At 44.8% G+C, this 19,936-nt stretch overlaps 1 protein-coding gene across 3 annotated transcripts in view; it reads left to right on the plus strand.

The window, feature by feature from the left end:
- Nucleotides 1-18,686, plus strand: part of MAGI3 (membrane associated guanylate kinase, WW and PDZ domain containing 3) — a 230,520-nt gene extending 211,834 nt beyond the window's left edge. For 2 of the 3 annotated variants that reach the window (XM_033918273.1, XM_033918274.1), the window contains 5 exons: nt 884-986; nt 1,703-1,811; nt 3,840-3,983; nt 8,416-8,554; nt 17,051-18,686. In XM_033918273.1, coding sequence (XP_033774164.1) covers nt 884-986; nt 1,703-1,811; nt 3,840-3,983; nt 8,416-8,554; nt 17,051-18,201 — 1,646 coding nt within the window. In that variant the 3' untranslated portion in view covers nt 18,202-18,686. Of the gene's footprint in view, nt 1-883; nt 987-1,702; nt 1,812-3,839; nt 3,984-8,415; nt 8,555-13,788; nt 13,880-17,050 lie in introns of all 3 variants that reach the window. The other variant, XM_033918275.1, reaches the window with a different exon arrangement.
- The last annotated feature ends 1,250 nt before the right edge of the window (nt 18,687-19,936 follow it).

The raw sequence follows: 19,936 nt of genomic DNA on the forward strand, positions 1-19,936 counted from the left end.
AGTAACCAAAACAGAGTTACATAAAGAACAAAAAAAATGATGAACAAGTGAACAAAGAGGTTCAGACGAACCATCCAGATATCAGAAAAGTACATAGTACAAAATGCATATAATAAGATATTTATGATATTTTGTTACAAAAGAGGGAAATAAAAAGCATATGTAAAATGTTTTGATTTTTTTTTGCCAAGATTAATTATATCGAGGTTGTATTAATGAGTTTCTATTTCCAGTTGCCGTTTGGAACTGTGAAAGCGCATTTCAGTGCTGCGATCCGTTTAGAAATGTTTTGTATAAGTGGAATACAAATACATAAGTGTAATAGTTAAATTTTTGTAATATAGGGTACCTTGGTGCATGCTTCTCTTTCTCACGTTGGATTGCTGAGTTGGACCAACCAGGTTGCTGTCCCCAAATTGGAAGGGGAAGGTGGTGCATTTCTCTGAAAATGTGGGAGAGCTTCTCTTACCACTTTTCCATTCCGGCAACATACTCGGTCCAGAGCCAGAGCTGAAAGAATACAGGAGACCTTCAGTATTCGCGGGGGTTAGAGGCAGAGCTGGCCCACGAATATTGAAATATCGCGGACAACTTTCAGGGCCAACCCCTGATTCCCTTCTGTGTCCCGGACCTTCCCCAGACCTTACCTGATGGTCTAGTGGCGACGTGGCTCAGGATCAATCGTCCTACGCTCCTGCCCTGTGCAGAGCCGTCATCAAAATGGCTGCCGCGAGTTCCAATTGCAGCCTCAAAGACTTCCTATGTTTTAAAAATGCTCAGCCTGCCAGTTACCTTGTGCCTTTTAACCTCTTAATGTCTGATTACTGTTGTCTCTTCAGTTGTTTGTCACTTCATACTGAGTTTTGGTTTCTGCTTTTCTCAGAGCACCGAGTACCTTCTTCTGGGAACAACTCGGCCAGACAAAGTCCAGCCTCCCAGCACCGAGCCATGGGACAAGTACAGCTCAACCAGGGGACTCTCGAGAGGTGAGATTTTGTTCCCGTCCTGTTTTCAGAGTTAACTCATTTTCTGTAGCAGAGAGAGAGAGAGCGCGCATAGGAATTCCTCAGGTTCATCTTCTCAGGGGATTAATGTCTGTGGGCTTAATGAAGGGAAAATATTTTAATGGAAAGCACTTCGGTTACTTAACCCCACGTAATCAAATGGTGTTTGGCAATCGTGTCGTTGTGCTGTGGGGATCAATTTAGTTCCTTAGCAAACAAGGTTGTGTAGGGAGCTGTTTTTATCATCCACCCTGGACGGTTCATCAGTAGGGATGGCCCACTGGGATCAAAACAGCCTCCGATTGTGTCTCTTTTCTATCGGCTATGTAGTTCTTCCCTTGTGTATCAGTATGTCATATCGTTAGTGTCCCCTAGATTTTACTTCCTAATGTAAATTTACTTGTATTCCGCTTAGAAATTCAATAAGTGGAATATCAAATTTTAAAATAAAACTTCTCTTCTTTGCAACAATATGCTAGTTTAAAATAAGTAAGTTTTACCACAGAGCACAGGTGGCTTAGGGGGTTGATAAGGGTGTTTGTTCTCTGTCACCTGTGGAGACAAAGAAATTCAGAGCCCCTTTGGGTCTGAAATAAGAAATGTTTAACTCCTAGGGCTAAACGCAGAAAGACTTCTAGCCCCCCACCTTCTCTAAGTGTCTATAAAATGATACCCCTGTTTCTTTCTCCTCCCTGCAGAAGTCTGCAAGAGATAGAGAGCGGGAAAGGGCTCTCCTGGTCTGACCAGAAGCACCTGCTGCAGGCCGAGGCTGGTCTGGGCTTAGCCACAGGGAGTCGGCACTCACAGGTACTGAGTACTGCCAGAGGGAGGGGTTGGGAAGGTGAGATTTTCTTAGCAGGCCTTCAGGTTCTGGACTGTCCGTATTTATCTGTGTATTGTGCTGGAATGAAATGATTCCACACCCCTGTGCACTAGAGCCGTAACATGGCAAGAGAAGAAACGATGCATGTGCAGGATTAGATTAGGGGAATCTGTGTCCTGAGGCAATGGCGTAACAAGGGTGAGAGGCGGCCCTCCCTCACTCCCCCCCGCATCCACACGCCGCTTCCCCTCCCCCTGCATCCACACGCCGCTTCCCCTCCCCCCCGCATCCACACGCCGCTTCCCCCCCCCCCCCCCCGCATCCACACGCCGCTTCCCCTCCCCCTCCGCATCCACATGCCGCTTCCCCTCCCCCCCGCATCCACACGCCGCTTCCCCTCCCCCCCGCATCCACATGCCGCTTCCCCTCCCCCCCCCGCATCCACACGCCGCTTCCCCTCCCCCTCCGCATCCACATGCCGCTTCCCCTCCCCCCCGCATCCACACGCCGCTTCCCCCCCCCCCCCCGCATCCACACGCCGCTTCCCCTCCCCCCCCCGCATCCACACGCCGCTTCCCCTCCCCCCCGCATCCACACGCCGCTTCCCCTCCCCCCCGCATCCACACGCCACTTCCCCTCCCCCCCGCATCCACACCGCTTCCCCTCCCCCCCCGCATCCACACGCCGCTTCCCCTCCCCCCCGCATCCACACGCCGCTTCCCCTCCCCCCCGCATCCACACGCCGCTTCCCCTCCCCCCCCGCATCCACACGCCGCTTCCCCTCCCCCCCGCATCCACACGCCGCTTTCCCTCCCCCCTCATCCACACGCCGCTTTCCCTCCCCCCTCATCCACACGCCGCTTCCCCTCCCCCCACATCCACACGCTGCTTCCCCTCCCCCCACATCCACACCTGAGACATAAAATAAAATATAGGTACCATATATACTCAAATATAAACCGGGATTTTGGGGCCAAAAAATTGGCCCAAAAATGTGGGTCCCGGTTTATATTCGAGCCAACACCCTGTCCCCCCTCCCTGCCCTATCCTCATTCCTCCTCTGCCGATCCGAGCTCCTGTGCTAACCGGCTGCCGCAGAATGAGTTTCTTCGGCCACTGAGCGGCACGAGCAGGAGCGGCTTCCTTACTGGCTCCTGCAAATTCTCGGTTGGAGTAAGGGCCCTAAGAATATGAGGATAGGGCAGGGAGGGGGGGGGAAAGGGTACAGAGCCTGACAGGGGAGGGAGGGAAGGGGGCTGGGTGCCGAGCCTGACAGGGCAGGGCACTTGAATATTAAGCCACCCGACATATTCAAGACAACCATTTTTCCTTCTTTTTCGGGGGGAAAAGGGGGTCTCGACTTAAATTCGGATCAACTTATATTCGAGTATGTACGGTAATCGAAAATTAATTCAACAATCTGCTGTGGGCCAGTGATGTTAAGAGTATCCCCAAATCCTTATAATTCATTTATAGCATGTTTTGACTCAGAGTCCTGGGGGCCCTGATGCACTAAGACATTTATGTGCTGGGGCTCCACGTCCTGACACAAAAGTAATCCTATTCCTTCCCCCAAGTGATTCATAGAAGTCAGCCTCCGCTACACCTTCTTCACGTGCTGTTCAAATACTTTGGTTTCTCTTCAGCTGGACTAAAATGATACATCACTCTCGGCCTTTTCTTGGCTGGGATCTAAGTGAAAGTCCTATGCTACGAGGCCATGGGGGTCCCCTTTTGACCCTTTTTCCTGATATTGAGAACTTGTGCAATAGGGAGGATGGAGTTGGCTTAAACATCCTTCCACCTGTTCCTCCCCCCCCCCGGGGCCATGATGTAATGATATTGCCAAAATTTAAACTTACCCCAAAAATGTCTTGTTAAGAGAGAGGGCCTGGAATGTAAAAAAAAATGTGAGAGACATGTTTTAAGAAGCAATATTTTGCACAGGGTATTGACATTGCATGAAAACTTGTTAATTGGTCTTAATTCTGTTTGGATTTTCCTCCTCTTAGAGCCTCGGCTGCTATCCGGTGGAGTTGGAGAGGGGCCCCCGGGGCTTTGGGTTCAGCCTGCGAGGCGGAAAGGAGTACAACATGGGGTTGTTCATACTGAGGCTTGCTGAAGATGGGCCGGCTGTCAAGGATGGGCGAATTCATGTAAGTTGGGCTTGGAAGATGCTGCTTATCACTTGGAGATCAATGAAATTGTTCTGTCCTGAGAACAGCTGTGTACGCAAACAATGAGCCGACTCAACGGCCTTCATGGAAAAGATGAACTCTCTGGGTTTATGCAGCCAGCTGTCTCTTACATAAAAGAGTTGCCATACTGGGACTGACTGAAGGTCCATCAAATCCAGTAATTGGTTTCCAATATTGGCCAACCCAGGTTGCAAGTACCTGGCAAGATCCCACTGCTTATCCTAGGAATAAACAGTAGATTTCGCCAAGTCCATCTTTAGTTGTTTTAGGAAGTTATCCGAACCTTTTTTTTTTTTAAATCCTGCTAAGCTAACTGCTTTTATCGCATTATCTGGCAAGGAATTCCATAGTTTAATTACTTATGCAATTAAGTGTGATATTCATCACTTAACCACCTAAGCGACATCACATAAAGATAGGACCGACTTTTATGCCATCCAGTTTGACCACTATACTTGGACAGTTAAGTGCTGTATATTGACAACTATAAGCACCAACTGTGCACCGGACTGCCTACAAAATAGCCAGCTTTGAGTTTAGTGGTCAGTGGTGATGGTCAGTGGCACTAACTAGTTAAGAGGCCGTGAATATCAGTGGTTAAGACCTGTACAAACCAGCCAGGAGCCATTTCCATGTTCCAAGGGTCACTATTGTATGTTTAACCTGTAACTTGTTCTGAGCTCTTTGGGTTCAACGGAGTAGAAAAGAAATTAAATAAATAATACATAAAGTGGTCCAAATGTCATAACATTCATGGATTCTCAAAGGAAACATAAGTGTTGCTGAGCGGTTCAGAGACTGCCGACTGGTCTCTCTCTCTCTCTCTCTGGTCTCTTCCAATCACTACTGGTCAACTCGGGTCTCTTCCGGTCATGCGGGTCTCTTCCAGTCCATTGGTCCCCGCAGACCCATTGGTTACCAGTCAGTTGGGGTCGGAGCTTACCGGGGGTTAGGCGGGTGCCAGCAGATAGCCCTGCTGTTAACTCCCTCACTAAAAATTATTTATTCAAGGAGGGATTCGATCTTTTCTGTTACAGCTCCCCAAATTTGGAACTCACTTCCTCTCAATATAAGAGAAGAAAAATTACCTACTAAATTTAAAGGCCTACTAAAAAGCTGGTTGTTTAAGGACGCCTTTAACCGACCCTTTTCATAATCACATTATCTCATTCCCTGGAATTTATCTGGACAAGGAACACAGTTAAGTAGAAATTAAGTGGGTGCCGTTCCCCAACCTTTTGTTTCCTTACCCTTCCTTTTTATTTATTTTCGAATTGTATTTAATCCATTTTTTTCTCCCCCCCCTCCTCTTCATCAGTGTTTTTACGTCATAATTGTCATTAATGTCCTGTTTGTTGGAAATTTTTTATTTTTTTTTCTATTTTTAATTTTGTAAATCGCATTGGATTTGGATACTGCGATTATATCAAATATTTTAAATAAACTTGAAACTTGAACTTGAAGATAAATGGAGCACAAGCCAATCCAATCCTTAGTTTTATACACCGGGTCTTTCCCTGAAGGGGACTCGATCCGGTTCACAAAATTAGCCCAAAAGGGTAGGATAAAAAAATAATTAAACAGGAGTTACAACTGTTACAATCCATTATTCATCAGTTAAAAATTTCATGAACAAATAACGTTGAAATGAATAACCTGGACATACAGATGGATCAACTGGACATACAGGCCTCACTTGTTTATGCTGGACACTACAGAACAATAAAAATCAACGTCTTCAAAATTTTTCTGAAACAAGTCAAAGAGGAAAGGGATCTAATTTCTGGAGGAAGGTCGTTCCAGAGTTTTACCAAGGCATATGCCAGAGAGTGGGAGAGCCTTCCTAAAGTTCGAATAATCTTAATAGACGGAAATGCTAATTTAAATTTATGTATTCCTCTAGTAGAGAAGGGGTATTGGCGAATTGAAGACAAGTGTAAGTAATGGGGGGGAAAAAAAATTCCCATATAGACTTTTAAATACCACGCTAGCACACTTGAACTGGACTCTCCAATACACCGGAAGCCAGTGTAACGCCCTCAGCAATGGAGCGACACGATCACATCTTCTCTTGCCAAAAATTAATTTGGCAGCCGTATTCTGAATAAGCTGCAATCTCTTTAAATTGCCCTTACTCAAACCAGAGACTAAGTGCTGAATCGGGGAGGGAGAGAGTGAACCAACAAGAGTGACCCACGCTGAATTGTGTGTAAGGTATAGCTTGTTTTAGCCATGAGTTTTCTGTGTGTGGTGTGTGCAAATTTACAGATAGAGGAATAGAGCGAGTTTCTAGCCATTGCAAATCTCGGGAACCTGACACTCGGCGATTGTCCGACAGGCACCACTCAAAGTTCAGAGGCTTTAGAAAGAAAAATGCACACTGGATTCAACCTGTCCCAGGGAAGGGATGAGATGCGTTACAAAATGAAATGCTCCCCCCCCCCTAATTTTATTAAATGTAGACGGTATGTAAATACAAAGTTTTTAATGTGCAAACTACATTTTATTTAGATTCCATTTTGTGCGAATGCTTTAAGGGTATCCAGAAAACGCCAGTGGCGGGGCCGATCCTACCGTTGAATTGTCACGCAAGGCCCTGCTTTTCATCCTCTCTTCAACGCGTTATTCAAATTAGGCCCTGCGTCAAGTCTCTTGTTTCTTCAAGTCCCCAAAGGCTGCCTCTGCTGAGTGAATAGCTGTCTACAAGGGCTGGAGGCTTCCTATCCCTCGATTGGGGCACAGGAGTTTTTCCCTCCCCCCCCCCTTTGCACGCTCCGTATTTAATATCCTGTTCTGTAATTATTTGGATTTATATATTGAAAAGCGCCTGTTTACAGCCTTTCAATACCACTGGCTTCATGGAAACTCAATATGCTGTTATAATTTATATATATTTATTTCATTAACAATCAATAACAGGTTACAAGAACAAATCTTTACAGCATATGGAGCTGACAGACAGTATGCCTCAAGCGCTTGAGTATACCTGGATGTCTGTCCTGTTTTCATAATCACAAAGGCTGTCTCTTATACAATTCTTGACAGCTTGAGGCCACGTTGGCACATATCATATTGTTCGTTTTTATTGGTCACTTACAAACGTCATTACATTTATCAGTTTATTAATTGGTTCATAATATCTGTGTCATACCATACGCATGTCCTGTTTACCAGAAAATCTATCTTTTCCCACATATGCCGTTTTAATTATCATGTCAGCAATTTCAAGCCATCGGCCAGTAAAAGCCTGTTTGTCACAAGGTATTCTTGCAAAATAATGTACTTTTATATTCTTGATCAAGACATGTTCTCATCCTTCTTAGATCCACTTTCCTGGCATTACTGCAGATGTGACACCAGTTGCCATGTAAAAGAATAAGTTTCGTTTCACTCGCTCATTTTGAGCATAAGTTTCGCTTAGCTTGCTGATTTCAGCAAGCATAGATTGTGCAAAGGCTTGACAGTTTTAGTTAGAGCATTCTCAGCCATCTTAGGCCTTTAGTTGTGTTTATGGCCTAATATGTTAGGGGATTTTTCAGGGAAGGCTCTTCACCTATCACCTGTACAGGTCTCTCTCTCTCTCTTTCTTTCTTTCTCTCTCTTTCTCTCTCTCTCTCTCTCTCTCTCTCTCTTTCTCTCTCTCTCTCTTTCTCTCTCTCTCTTTCTCTCTCTCTCTCTCTCTCTCTCTCTCTTTCTCTCTCCTTTCTCTCTCTCTCTTTCTCTCTCCTTTCTCTCTCTCTCTTTCTCCTTTCTCTCTCTCTCTTTCTCTCTCCTTTCTCTCTCTCTCTTTCTCTCTCCTTTCTCTCTCTCTCTCTCTTTCTCTCTCCTTTCTCTCTCTCTCTTTCTCTCTCCTTTCTCTCTCTCTCTCTCTTTCTCTCTCCTTTCTCTCTCTCTCTTTCTCTCTCCTTTCTCTCTCTCTCTCTCTTTCTCTCTCCTTTCTCTCTCTCTCTCTCTTTCTCTCTCCTTTCTCTCTCTCTCTCTCTCTCTCCTTTCTCTCTCTCTCTCTTTCTCTCTCTCCTTTCTCTCTCCTTTCTCTCTCTCCTTTCTCTCTCTCTCTTTCTCTCTCTCCTTTCTCTCTCTCTCTCTCTCTCTCCTTTCTCTAGTAGAGCACTACCTACAGTTAAGTTGATATGGCTGTTCACATTATTTCTGCCTCTTTTGCAGCTGCCATCTTGCACCATGTATGAGAAGACTGTTATTCGTCTGCTAAGCCCTTTGGCCCTGGTGCATATCGGCATAATCTTGCTAGTGGGGGGCAGAGGGGTCTGAGATGGTGTCGCTAACGGACCTGGGCAGTAGAACGCAGACAAGGCAAAATAAGTTTGTGTGACTCTGTACCCGCAGGAAAATAATAAAATACTTCTAAAAAGGTTCTATTTTGTTTTGTCAGGTTGGTGACCAGATCGTGGAAATCAACGGTGAGCCCACTCAAGGGATCACTCACACTCGGGCCATTGAGTTGATTCAAGCTGGAGGCACCAAAGTTCTCCTCCTGCTGAGACCCGGGACAGGCTCAATTCCAGATTATGGTAAGGCGACAACAATGACCTAGAGTAATGCAAGTGAACATGAATGAGGGAGAAGGGGGTTGGAGGGAGCAAGAATGGGCTGGGTGGGTGGGATGATTTCATTGTAATATTTTTCCATTTCAGTACATGAGGAGTCACCAGCTGAAAAATGTTTGGAACAGATTATATAGCTAATGATACTGGAAGGTGTTGCAATGCTTCCGTTTTCACATAACCAAATTGGGAGGTTGCCCTTTGTACAGTAGTCTCTTCCTGTAGCCATTGAAGTTGGCAATGAGGACACTGGTGCCTGCTGCTGTGCTTTTGTGCCCATTTGACGTGAAAATAAGATATATATACAGTGGTACCTTGGATTACGAGCATAATCCGTTCCAGGAGCATGCTCGTAATCCAAAATGCTCGTTTATCAAAACAAAGTGGCAACAGCAACGATTGGTTCCAGAACCTGGGGTCTGTACCTGTCGGGACCGGGTGCTGCAGCACTGTCTCCTCGTCTGCTTCCTCCGTCCGTCATCAGAAGAAGAACCCGACAGTGCCGCTTCGGGGGGGATGCCAGCCGCAGGAGAACCTCGCAGTGCCTTCAGAGGGATGCCTCCTCCATCCGCCGGCCAGCCCTCTACGTGGGATGCCCCTTGCATGCTGGAGAGCCCCCACCCGAGCCCACGCAGCCGAGCGCCGCCCCCCCCCCCCCCGCACGCCGCGCACGACACGCACAACGCCGATGATTGACGCTGTGCGCGTCACACGCAACGCACAGGAGGGACAGCACCCGGCCGCGCAGGCCCAGACAGAGGTCCTCCAACCTGCGGAAGGCACCCGATGTAAAAGGCTGGCCGGCAAGATGGAAGAGGAATCCCCTGTAAGTGCTCGTTGATCGGGACAGTGCTCGGTTTGCTAGTCAAAAGTTTGCTGAGTGTTTTGCTCCTCTTGCAAAACACTCGCAAACCGGGTTACTCGCAATCCGAGGTACCACTGTATATATATGTTTTTTTAAATTTTTTTTTGCAGAGAGGAGGAGGGAAGAAGGATAGCTTTTAAAAACAAGCAGACTATGAAATGCATCAACGATGTATTTCATATATAAAAAGGCTGCGGTTGACCTTGTGTTGTCTGGGGGAATTTTCTTTCCAAAGAAATACCTGGCCCGTAAATTGTACTATTCAAAGTGTGCTGTATACACAGGCAGGTGACAGACGCACAACTCTACCTATCAACATATTTTTGAGTTGTTAGAAGGGCCAGATTTTATCCATAGTAACACGTTAAAACAGCCGGGGCCTGATGGAAAAGCTGAGCTCATAAATTTGGGCCCTATTTTCAGCCCACTTAGATTGCTCCTGGCCGCCAAACTATCGATAAGTTTGTGGCACGTGGCAGGGCACCGCATCAGATGTGTGAAATAAAAAGGTCTCAACTACAAATTTACAATTTTTTCATAATCTCTAAGACAGTGTTAGTAAAACTGTACCATCAGACCCCCAGACTCCCTCCTCACCTCACCAGAACCGATAGGAGGAAGAGACTATTGGCCATGGAAGGGACCGCGTAAGAAAATCCATCACAACTGGCGCTAGAAACTGTGTGATGTCATTGGTTTGGTGATAAACTGTTCTGTGATAACGCGAGACGTTCTGGGCTCATAGTGCAAGTGTTGAAGTTTGTGAATGCTTCTCAGTCGGATCGGAAAGTGCTACAGCAGCAAGTCGGTCCCGAGGGAGAAGTTTGTGAATTTATTAAAACTTAATATACCGCCTGGCGTCACGGCGGTTTCCAAAATTCTTTAGGATGGTCTGCGTTTCACCACAATTTATACTGAAAACATGCTAAACTTTAATAAGAGAGTAAAGGAGGGGAGGGGATTCCACCACCGAATGAATAACTCAGACAAAAAAAAAAAAAAAAGAGAATTTTCTGCCTATTTATTGTGCCAAAAGATTCAGCCATAAATATCCTCCTGTAACTGGTGGCCGTAACTTATTTTTAAACATTTATTCTAGCTGCTGTTCAGTCTGTCACATCGCCCTGAAGGAGTTTGCCTTATTCCTCCGTGAAAAATTGTTGAAGCTCTTAACGGTTGAGGGTTTTCTTGTGCGAACTTGCTTGCTTCTGATTTTGACACGACAGTTCAATAGATCTTAGGCCGGAACGTTAATTTGGCCAATCTAAATCTCTTGTGGGACTTGATTTACTTGAATCTTTAGGGTCATTGTTTTTTCTGCGTTGAATTACTTTTGGCATAGCTTCCGCTTGTGGATGGAGGTTTGGCGTTCTCCTCTGGAATTTTCCGATATAAAAGCAGAATTTATGGTTCCACGCAATGATCTGATCTGGCAGAGCAGCTCCAGACCGTGATAGCTCCGCGACTATAGGTGGATAGGGTGGGGTTCTTTCTTTGGAACATAATGTTTGGTTTCTGCTACACAACGGCAGTTGTGACCCAAAAAACTGATCTATCCAGAGGACGTTTCCAAAGTTTTGTGGGTTATCTGTATAACAATCCTTACAGAATCCTCACTAGTCCAATATGCTGGTAACAGCCTGCCCCCCCCCCCCCTTCCTGAGATGGCTCCATTATTACTGCCCGCCATTATAGAAGTCGGAGACCCCCAGAGAGCGTGTGGCGGTGGCAGTATATAAGATTCTTTGATGGGAGCAGTGTGTTGTGTTTAGGGCTCAGCCCTTAGATCTTGTGTCCTTCAGCTATTGAGTTGTGTCTGGTGTGACCGAGGTTTTATCTACCCCTCTGCCTGTGGTCAAGGAGTGGAGCTGTAACTTGGCCCTCAATCTGACCAGACCAGGAGAAAGACACCTCACTCCAAGAGCTGGACTACAGGAGTTGTATCCGAGATACAGCTCAGTGGAAAAATCTACGTGGAAGTACCGTATTTCTCCGCATATAGGCTGCCCCTCTGCAGAGGCTGCACCCATGTAAAAGCTGCAGAAAAGGGCGGCCTATGTTTAAAAAAACAGAAGATAAGCTGCCCCATGGTATTAGCTGCGACTTATCTCCCACCCACCCCCACCCCCAGTACCTTTTTCGGAGCCCCCTGGACGGCGACCAGCTAATCTCCAGGGCTGCAGGGCAGCCGCGATCTCTTTGGCATCTGGCCTTCCCCCGCACCGCCCACTGAATGGCTGACATCAGCTCTCGCGGGACTCGTGAGAAGTGACGTTAGTCACTCAGCAAACGGTGTGGGGGCAGGCCGAATGCCAAAAAGATCACGGCTGCCCTGCACCGCTGGAGATTCGCCATCCAGGGGGCTCCGAAAATGGTACCAGGGGGTGGGGGGATGATTAAAATTTTTTATGTAGGCCACCTCATATAACTAGGCCACGTCCCATACACAGGTTTGTAAAACCCATGTATAGGCCACAGCCTATATATGGGGAAATACGGTAGATCCCAGGAAGAATAAATTACTACTACTACTAATAATAATTATTATTATTATTTCTAAAGCTCTACCAGACGCACACAGCGCTGCAGAGTCACAAAGAGTAAGAAAACAGTCCCTGCTTGAAAGAGCTTACAATCTAAACAGGCAAGACAGACAAATAAGATGTCATGGATTCAGTCAAGGGGAACGGTCAATCAGCTGGCTGGGTTGGAGGGTTAAGGATTGAAAGCTATATCAAAAAGGTGGCTTTTCCTAATAATTTCCAACGTCCTGTTTGCCTTTCTGGCTGCTGCCACACACTGAACAGAAATGTTCAACATTTCTATGATGAAACCTAGATCTTTTTCCTAGACAGTGGTTCCTAATGTGGAACCCCAGCATCCTGTAGCTATAATTTGGGTTGTTATTACCAGTGTGCATTATAAGAACATAAGAATAGCTTACTGGGTCAAACCAACGGTCCATCAAGCCCAATAGCCCGTTCTCACGTTGGCCAATCCAGGTCCCTAGTACCTGGCCAAAACCCACGGAGTAGCAACATTTCATGCTTCCGATCCAGAGCAAGCAGAGGCTTCCCCCGTGTCTTAATAAGACTATGGACTTTTCCTCCAGGAATTTGTCCAAACCTTTCTCACAACCAGCTACGCTATCAGCTTTTACCACAACCGTAGGTGTCACAAACCCAGAGAAAAAGATTTAAGTGCCAGATGATAAGTAACAGTCCAGTAAGGCATCAGGTCTTCTTTTCCTTAGGTCCTCTTGATCATGGAGGCTAACATCTATAGAGAAGATAAACTTCAAAACCTTTTTGATCTATATATAGGACAGGGTGTCCATATTCAGCTATACAGATTTATTTGCTGAAAAGTCAATTAATTGTGTTAAAGAAATACATTCTTTTTGTCTGGGTTATTTAGTGGTCTTACCTTTCTCTCGTGTTAGGATTAACAAGCTCTGCTAAAATATTTCCTAAATGGTTCACATATCAATTAATAAATGGTCATATCTCAGAGCAGCTTAAGTAATTACTGTTGTCTCTAGGACTGTCAGAGTAATTACTATTATCTGAAATCACATCTGGGGGGGAGGGTGTTGACAGCCCCCCACCCCCTCCCAATGATATGATTTCAGATAAGTGCTGAATTTTTATTTTTTTTTGGTGCTAAATGTGGTCAAATAATGTTGGCTGAATAAGTGAGAAAATATTTTGCTAAATTCATGAAGATTCTTTATTAAAAACGATAAAATGAAACATGATAAAAATATATGCCTAACAAAATTGAACTAATGAAGATATATGGTGAAAAGCGTCTTTGAACTAATATTGAGAATATCGCCTCTGCCGGTCCCGAAGAGAATAGTAATTACTTAAGCTAATCTGAGATATGACCATTTATTAACTGATATGCTGATAATCTGTATCTCTAAGAATATCTGAATGCCTGCATTGCTTATCTAAATGGTTCACAAACATTTCCTCGACACTTTTTATCTGTCTGGGGAGGCCTCGTCCTGGCAGTTACTCTGTTAAAACTGTGTTGATCCCAATTAAGAGTGTGAGGCTTTTTCAGTAGGGTCGTGGTTGACATGTGCAGGTTTGTCCCCATTCAGAGAAAACTGTGGTGGTGGGACCTGCTGTGAGCCCCCTGTCTTTTCTGGACCTACTGCATATTACAAGCTGTTCCTATCTATCTTGTTTCGCTTCCATGGTTTCTGGTGGGGTCTTTTTGCTGACTGTGCTTTGTGATTTTTTTTTTTTATTATTTTTTTTTTATTTTTTAAAAATTTTTTTTGTTTTATAATGTAGTTCTAGGGCTTTTTCTCTTCCTCCCTTAGGTGCGGCTCCTTCCGGTTTCTGCTCCTACCCGAAAGCTGAGCAACATTAAGGGCTTTCCATTGCTTTTCTTGGTCTTTCCTTTGAAACTTGGTAAATCTGCATGTCTTGTGATTCACTTTTTTCTATTTTTCTGGTTTTGTTTGTTTTTTAATTTTAGCCAAAAAAAAAAATGCTTTTAAAGATAAATTAACCTAATCAACATTTTGCCGTCTTTCATTTCCTTTTGATTTGATTTTGATCATCCCGGAGCTGGGGTTGAATCCAACTTTTAGCAATGCCCGCTTCAAAACTTAGTACCAAGACCATAGACAAAGAGGGTGGGAGCAATGGATGAAGGGAGACGTTAATGATTTGAATGGGTTCCTGTTTAGAGAATATCTTATTTATATATTCAATTTTCTATACCGTTCTCCGCAGAACAGTTTACATTAATTTATTAAGGTGCTCGAGCGTTTTCCCCCGTCTGTCCTGGTGGGTTCACAATCTGTTTAATTTACCTGGGGCAATGGGGGGATTAAGAGACTTGCCCAGGGTCACAGGGAGCAGCGTGGGTTTGAACCCACAACATCAGGGTGCTGAGGTTGTAGCGTTGACCACTGTGCCACACTCTCGCCTGAGAGTTTGTGGCCATATTGGATCACAGAACACTTCACTTGCAGATCTGCAAGACCCAAATGTGCCCCAGGCTGAAGGATAAGGTGAGGTGACCAGGCAGCACCAGATCATAAGACAGCAGGCCGATCACTGCATGCCACAGAGAGGGTCTGCATGCATGCCAGATTATGACATCACAATCTGAGCTCTAGAATGTTGCTACTTATGGTTTTAAAGTGTTTGAGGCTTGTGCAGATGAGGACGGAGCTTAGGCATTGGTGGAATGAGGCATTATGACATCACAATTTGAACTCTAGAATGTTGCTACTTGTGCTTTTAAAGTGTTCGAGGCTTGTGCAGATGAGGACAGAGCTTGCAGGATGGGAAAATGAATTCCCACGGGGATGTGAAAAATTTTGTCCCCATGTCATTCTCTAGTCAGGAGCTCCTGCCCATGTCATCTCCACTGTCCAAATGACTGCTGCAACCTCAATGTGCAAGATCTTCCCTTGAGGTCATAGCAGCCATTTTGGGGTTGGGGCTGAAATGATCAGCAATCTCCAGCCTCATTAGATTGTCGCTGGAAGTCGCAGCAACCATTTTGAGAGTAGAGATAGCATGGGCAGGAATGGCTCCTACCTCGACTATGTCACTACACTACCAGGGACGTAAGATAGAACTTGGGGAGAGGGATTGGGGGCTACCTCTGTGGGGAGGGAATGGAGCCTGCTCCTGTTATTTTAGGGGGAAGAGGTTGAAGGGAACACAATAGTAAGATTCACTTTCAGCCTACAATGCACCACCATTTTTAGCCAAAACTTGGAAACAAGACAAAATACAAATTTTAGGCCTGTTTCAGTGCCAAATTCGGTTACAAAAAACTAGTAGGAAAAAAATAGATGAAAGGAAATTTCAATTTTTCAAAAGGGACAGGAAAGAAAAAGGAAAAATTCTGCATCTTGCAAATTCTGACGCCATCCCTCACGTTCATTGCAACGGTTTGGAGGTAAAAAGTTAATCGGATGCATCACAAAAAAAGGTTTTTAAGTTTGCTTGAATTTCTCAAAAGAAGGTTGCAAATGCACCTTTATATCTTACTTTTCTTTAACCATTGTAATTCTACCCTTTCTTCCCGCTCTTACCCGTTTGTCTAGTCTAGTATGTTATAGTTTTGTCGAGTATGTTTTTTTTGTTAAAGTTATGTTAATTTGTATTAATTGTTTTACCCTATTTTAAAATGTATAACCACCTTGAAATAAATTGATACGGTGGTGTATCAAATTTGTATTAAACTTGAAACTTAATGAAAGGGGAAGAGCGTGAAAATGCTCACTCCAGAAATCAGAGGCTGGTTGGCCCTTAAATGCCCCTAAGAAAGGGGAAAATATTCTGATTCCTAGGCAGTGGCCTAGTCAGTGGAAGATAGATAGAGAGCTTGTGTGCATCTGTTTGTGTTGGCAGGTAAAGTCAGCAAAGCCTGTGTTGTCGACATCAGTGTTCTTAAACCTTTTCAAGATATCCCTAATGCAGGGGTGCCCACACTTTTTTGACTTGCGAGCTACTTTTAAAATGACCAAGTCAAAATGATCTACCAACAATAAAATTTTTTAAAAAACACAACGCACACTGTACGCATAGAATTGTTAATTATCATTCCTATTCCGGGGTTTTTTCAAAGAGGTCAAAGCAGATGACTCTATGCACTGTCACCTCAGTAACAACCATACAAAAATAGACAAATACCCCCCTCCCTTTTTACTAAACCACGATAGCAGTTTTTAGCGCAGGGAGCTGCGCTAAATGCCCAGCGCTGCTCTCAAAGCTCATAGGCTCCCTGCGCTAAAAACCACTATTGCGGTTTAGTAAAAGGGGACCATATTGTAAAATATAGACAGCAGATATAAATTCAGACACATTTTGATCACTAAATTTAAAATAAAATCATTTTTCCTACCTTGTCTGGTGATTTATGAGTCTCTGGTTGCACTTTCTTCTTCTGACTGTGCATCCAATCTTTCTTCCCTTCTTTCAGCCTGTATGCTTCCTCTCCTCCACACCTCATTCCCTCCCCCAACTTTTTCTTCCTTTCTCCCTGACCTTTCTTTCTTTCTCTCTTCATGCTCCCTTTCTTTTTTTCTGTTTCTCTTCTTTCCTTCCCCAAGCCACTGCCGCTGCCTTCGGGGAACAGGAGCCAAACCGCCACCAATGGATAACAGGCCCCAAACCCGACGCCGCCTCATGCTCTCTCTGCTTCGGGCCGACCAGCATTCCTCTCCCCGACGTCAATTCTGCCGTCGGAGAGGAAGTTCCGCACAGCCAGGCAGCGATTGGCAGAATTGACGTCGGGGAGAGGAAGACTGATCGGCCCGATAGATCACCAAGGCAAAGTGAGTTTTGGGTGATCGACTCACTTTGCCTTGGCGAGCTACCGGTCGATCACGATCGACCTATTGGGCACCCCTGCCCTAATGAATATGCATAGAGATGACAGGCATGCAAAGCTGCCTCATGCATATTCATTAGGGATATCTTGAAAACCCAACCGGCTGGGGGGTCCCCCAGGACAGTTTTAAGAGCCACTGGTCTATATATTTTGGCCTTCCAATTGCTATAACTTCTTGATCTAGAAAATTATTTTGTAGTCACCCTGTCTTTATTCACTTTCAGGTGATCTGGATACTTTTAACCCTTTGTCTGCAAGTGTAATATATGATGAACCGCCTCCATCTTCATCACAGCTACCGTCTGCTTCCACATCTGACGGCTCTCATGTAGCGACACCTGACGAAGCTGTAAAGAAAGCTCAGCTGCCGGAGAAACAGGATAACTCCAAGGGCAATGCCCCCGAGAAATCGGAGAACAAAGACAAAAATGCTTCGACTGGTTCGAGACCACCTGAAAAGCAGCGTGAATCAAAACGTACTACTTCTGTCCAGAAGAAGATTACCAAAAGGGAGAGATCCGTTAGCCCGAGGACTGTTGAGAGAAAGAATCATTTGGAAGTGAAAAAAGTAGAGGCCTCAAAACGAGGCAGATCAGTTAGTCCAAAAAAGCTGGATGATAAAAGTTCAAAAGACCGCCATGAACGTTTCCTCAGCCCTGCAATAGGAGACGGCAAAAGAAGATCTAAGGAACACAAAGACAGATCTGTGAGTCCAAGAAAAGCTGTTCACAAGCATTCAGAAGCTGATGCCAACCCAGTAATTCATGCACCAAATCAGTCCAGGGGAACTCGAGGCAGGTCTGTCAGCCCCAAAAAGCCTCTGAAACCAGATGGAAGTAAAGACAAAGGTAGGGACCGAGACGTAAAATATCAAAGTCGAACGACGAGTTATGGTAAGACTGAACATCCTGAACAGGTAAAAGAGAGAAAAGAGAAAGAAAGCTCAAGGAAAGACCACGCTAAAATTAACAGGCCTGGAAAGAATGAAAAGAGGTCTCCAGAGAGGAAAAGTAAACGTCCACTTGAACAACCACTTGCTGCTAAAAAGGCCAACGAGGGCATCATAAAAACCATTGAAGATGAATCATCGAAGAAAAGCAACATGGAGGAACCAAGGCCAATCAAATCCAAAGCACCGGAAGGCAGCAAATTGTCTGAAACTGTGCCAGAGGAGAAGACAACACCTAAGGAAAAGACTGCCAAGAAGAAAGAGCCAAACAAAGGGAGAGCTGCAGAGACGGTGGACAGAACCAAAGATGAAACGCCACCCAAGCCCGACAACAGCTCTGGGTTGAGAAAAGCACCTATAACCCCTGGGCCTTGGAAGGTCCCAAGTGCAAGCAAAGTGACGGGAGCAACAGATGTCGATGATTAAAGAAGTTTGATGGGTGGGGGTGGAGGGACATCTTTACTTGTACAAAGAATTGTTTATTAATCCGGTTACTACAGAGGTTAATGGAAGGCATAACTCTCCAGAAACATTTTGACTCTTCAAAACATGTAAATAGAGAAGGTGCGTAAGTTGTGTATTTCATTTGATGGCAAGGCGGACTGGCCGGCATGAAGGACATTTTAGGATTTGCTTCTTGTCTTCCACAAATTCACGAGGATTCTTCGTCCTTTGAAGGAACCATCTAGCTGCTCCTCTGACATTGCACTGCTGTAAGGCCACTTCTCGGATAGTATTGTGGAGTTTTTCCCGAACAAAATAATTTAAATGCCTGTGTTTTGTCATGACTCATGACTTGTTTTGTTTTGTTTTTTTATTTTGTGCCAAGTTTTCTGCCTGGGTCAGTTCTTTCTTCATGTACCATAAACATGTAATTCACAAACACAAAAATGGCAGATGAGCTTTTGCTATGTAGCACGTTGCATGTCTTTACATAATGATAGGGAGATATCGGCACGTTCTTGCCAGATCAAGGAATGCAAAAATGGGAGTGGCCTCACATATGCCACAGCTGTCATTGGAGGGGGGGGGGGGAAGCTAATTTGCTTTGATTGACTTTCACCCTTTACTGTACAGTTACTTTCAAGAATCAAGGTTTCTTGCAACATTTTTTGCTATCAGTCTTACCTGTTCATTTGGTTTCGGTCTATATTAACTAATGTTTTTGGTGGATCACGGGCAGTTTTGGAAAATAAGAGTTCGTCCCCTTCAGAGTATGTTAACTTGCTGAGAACAAAATTGATTAAGAGCAAAGGAGTCGGGTGATTTGCCTTCTTTACTCGGGTCGGAGAATGCGTTCAACCTACTAAAATTCCTTCCCCAGTCCAGCATGTTACTACCTTCCAGGCTGGCTGGCATTTGTTGAGGTTTTGGGTTTTTTAGTTTTTTTAGTTTTTTTTTGGGGGGGGGGAAGTTACAAGACAGAAAGATTCCTCTTAAAAGATTAGACTAGAATATCTGTACGAGCAAGCCATCACAGTGAAGTCAAACACAACTAACCCCCCGTATTTCAGGCTTCAGGTTGGTGTTACCTTTCACTAAGACCATGGCCAGTGTGATTTATTTATTCCCTCCCCCCCCCCCCCATCTTGGGTTTTTTAAAATAGTCTCTAATCTCAATGTTCATATTTTGGGGGTTTTCAGCCTGTGTGGTGTTTTAAAAAGATGAAATACCTCATCAAATAGCCACGTATTTATGAAAGTGGCATCATAAAAACCCCCCAAAATTAAGATTTTAACCATTCGTAAGCAACCTAAAAGAAATGTTAGAACCACGTGAGATAATTTTCAACCTGGAAAAGGGGAAATATGTAAAGTGCCGTGCTTGGATCTGCACCTGTAACTTTAAGCTTATCCATTTCGAAGCTGTCTCAATAAATATGCACGAGATCGATTTGCATCTCAAGGAGGCAGTGCACGCAAATCCATCTCACACCTATTCATTGTGGATATCCTGAAAACCTGACCTGGCACCGGCTCTCAAGGACTGGAATTGCCTACCTCTGACCTAGACTAACAAGCCCCATTGGATGGCATAAAGCACATACCTTTACTTTATCTGGTTTTGCTTAGGCAGTCAAGGGGTGAATCTTGTACTGAACGGAATAAGAGATAGTCGGCCACACAAACCCGGATATCCATTGAAAGGGCCCAGACATGA

The sequence above is a fragment of the Geotrypetes seraphini genome, chromosome 13 (assembly GCF_902459505.1).
Source record: "Geotrypetes seraphini chromosome 13, aGeoSer1.1, whole genome shotgun sequence".
NCBI classification, from domain to species: Eukaryota; Metazoa; Chordata; class Amphibia; order Gymnophiona; family Dermophiidae; genus Geotrypetes; species Geotrypetes seraphini.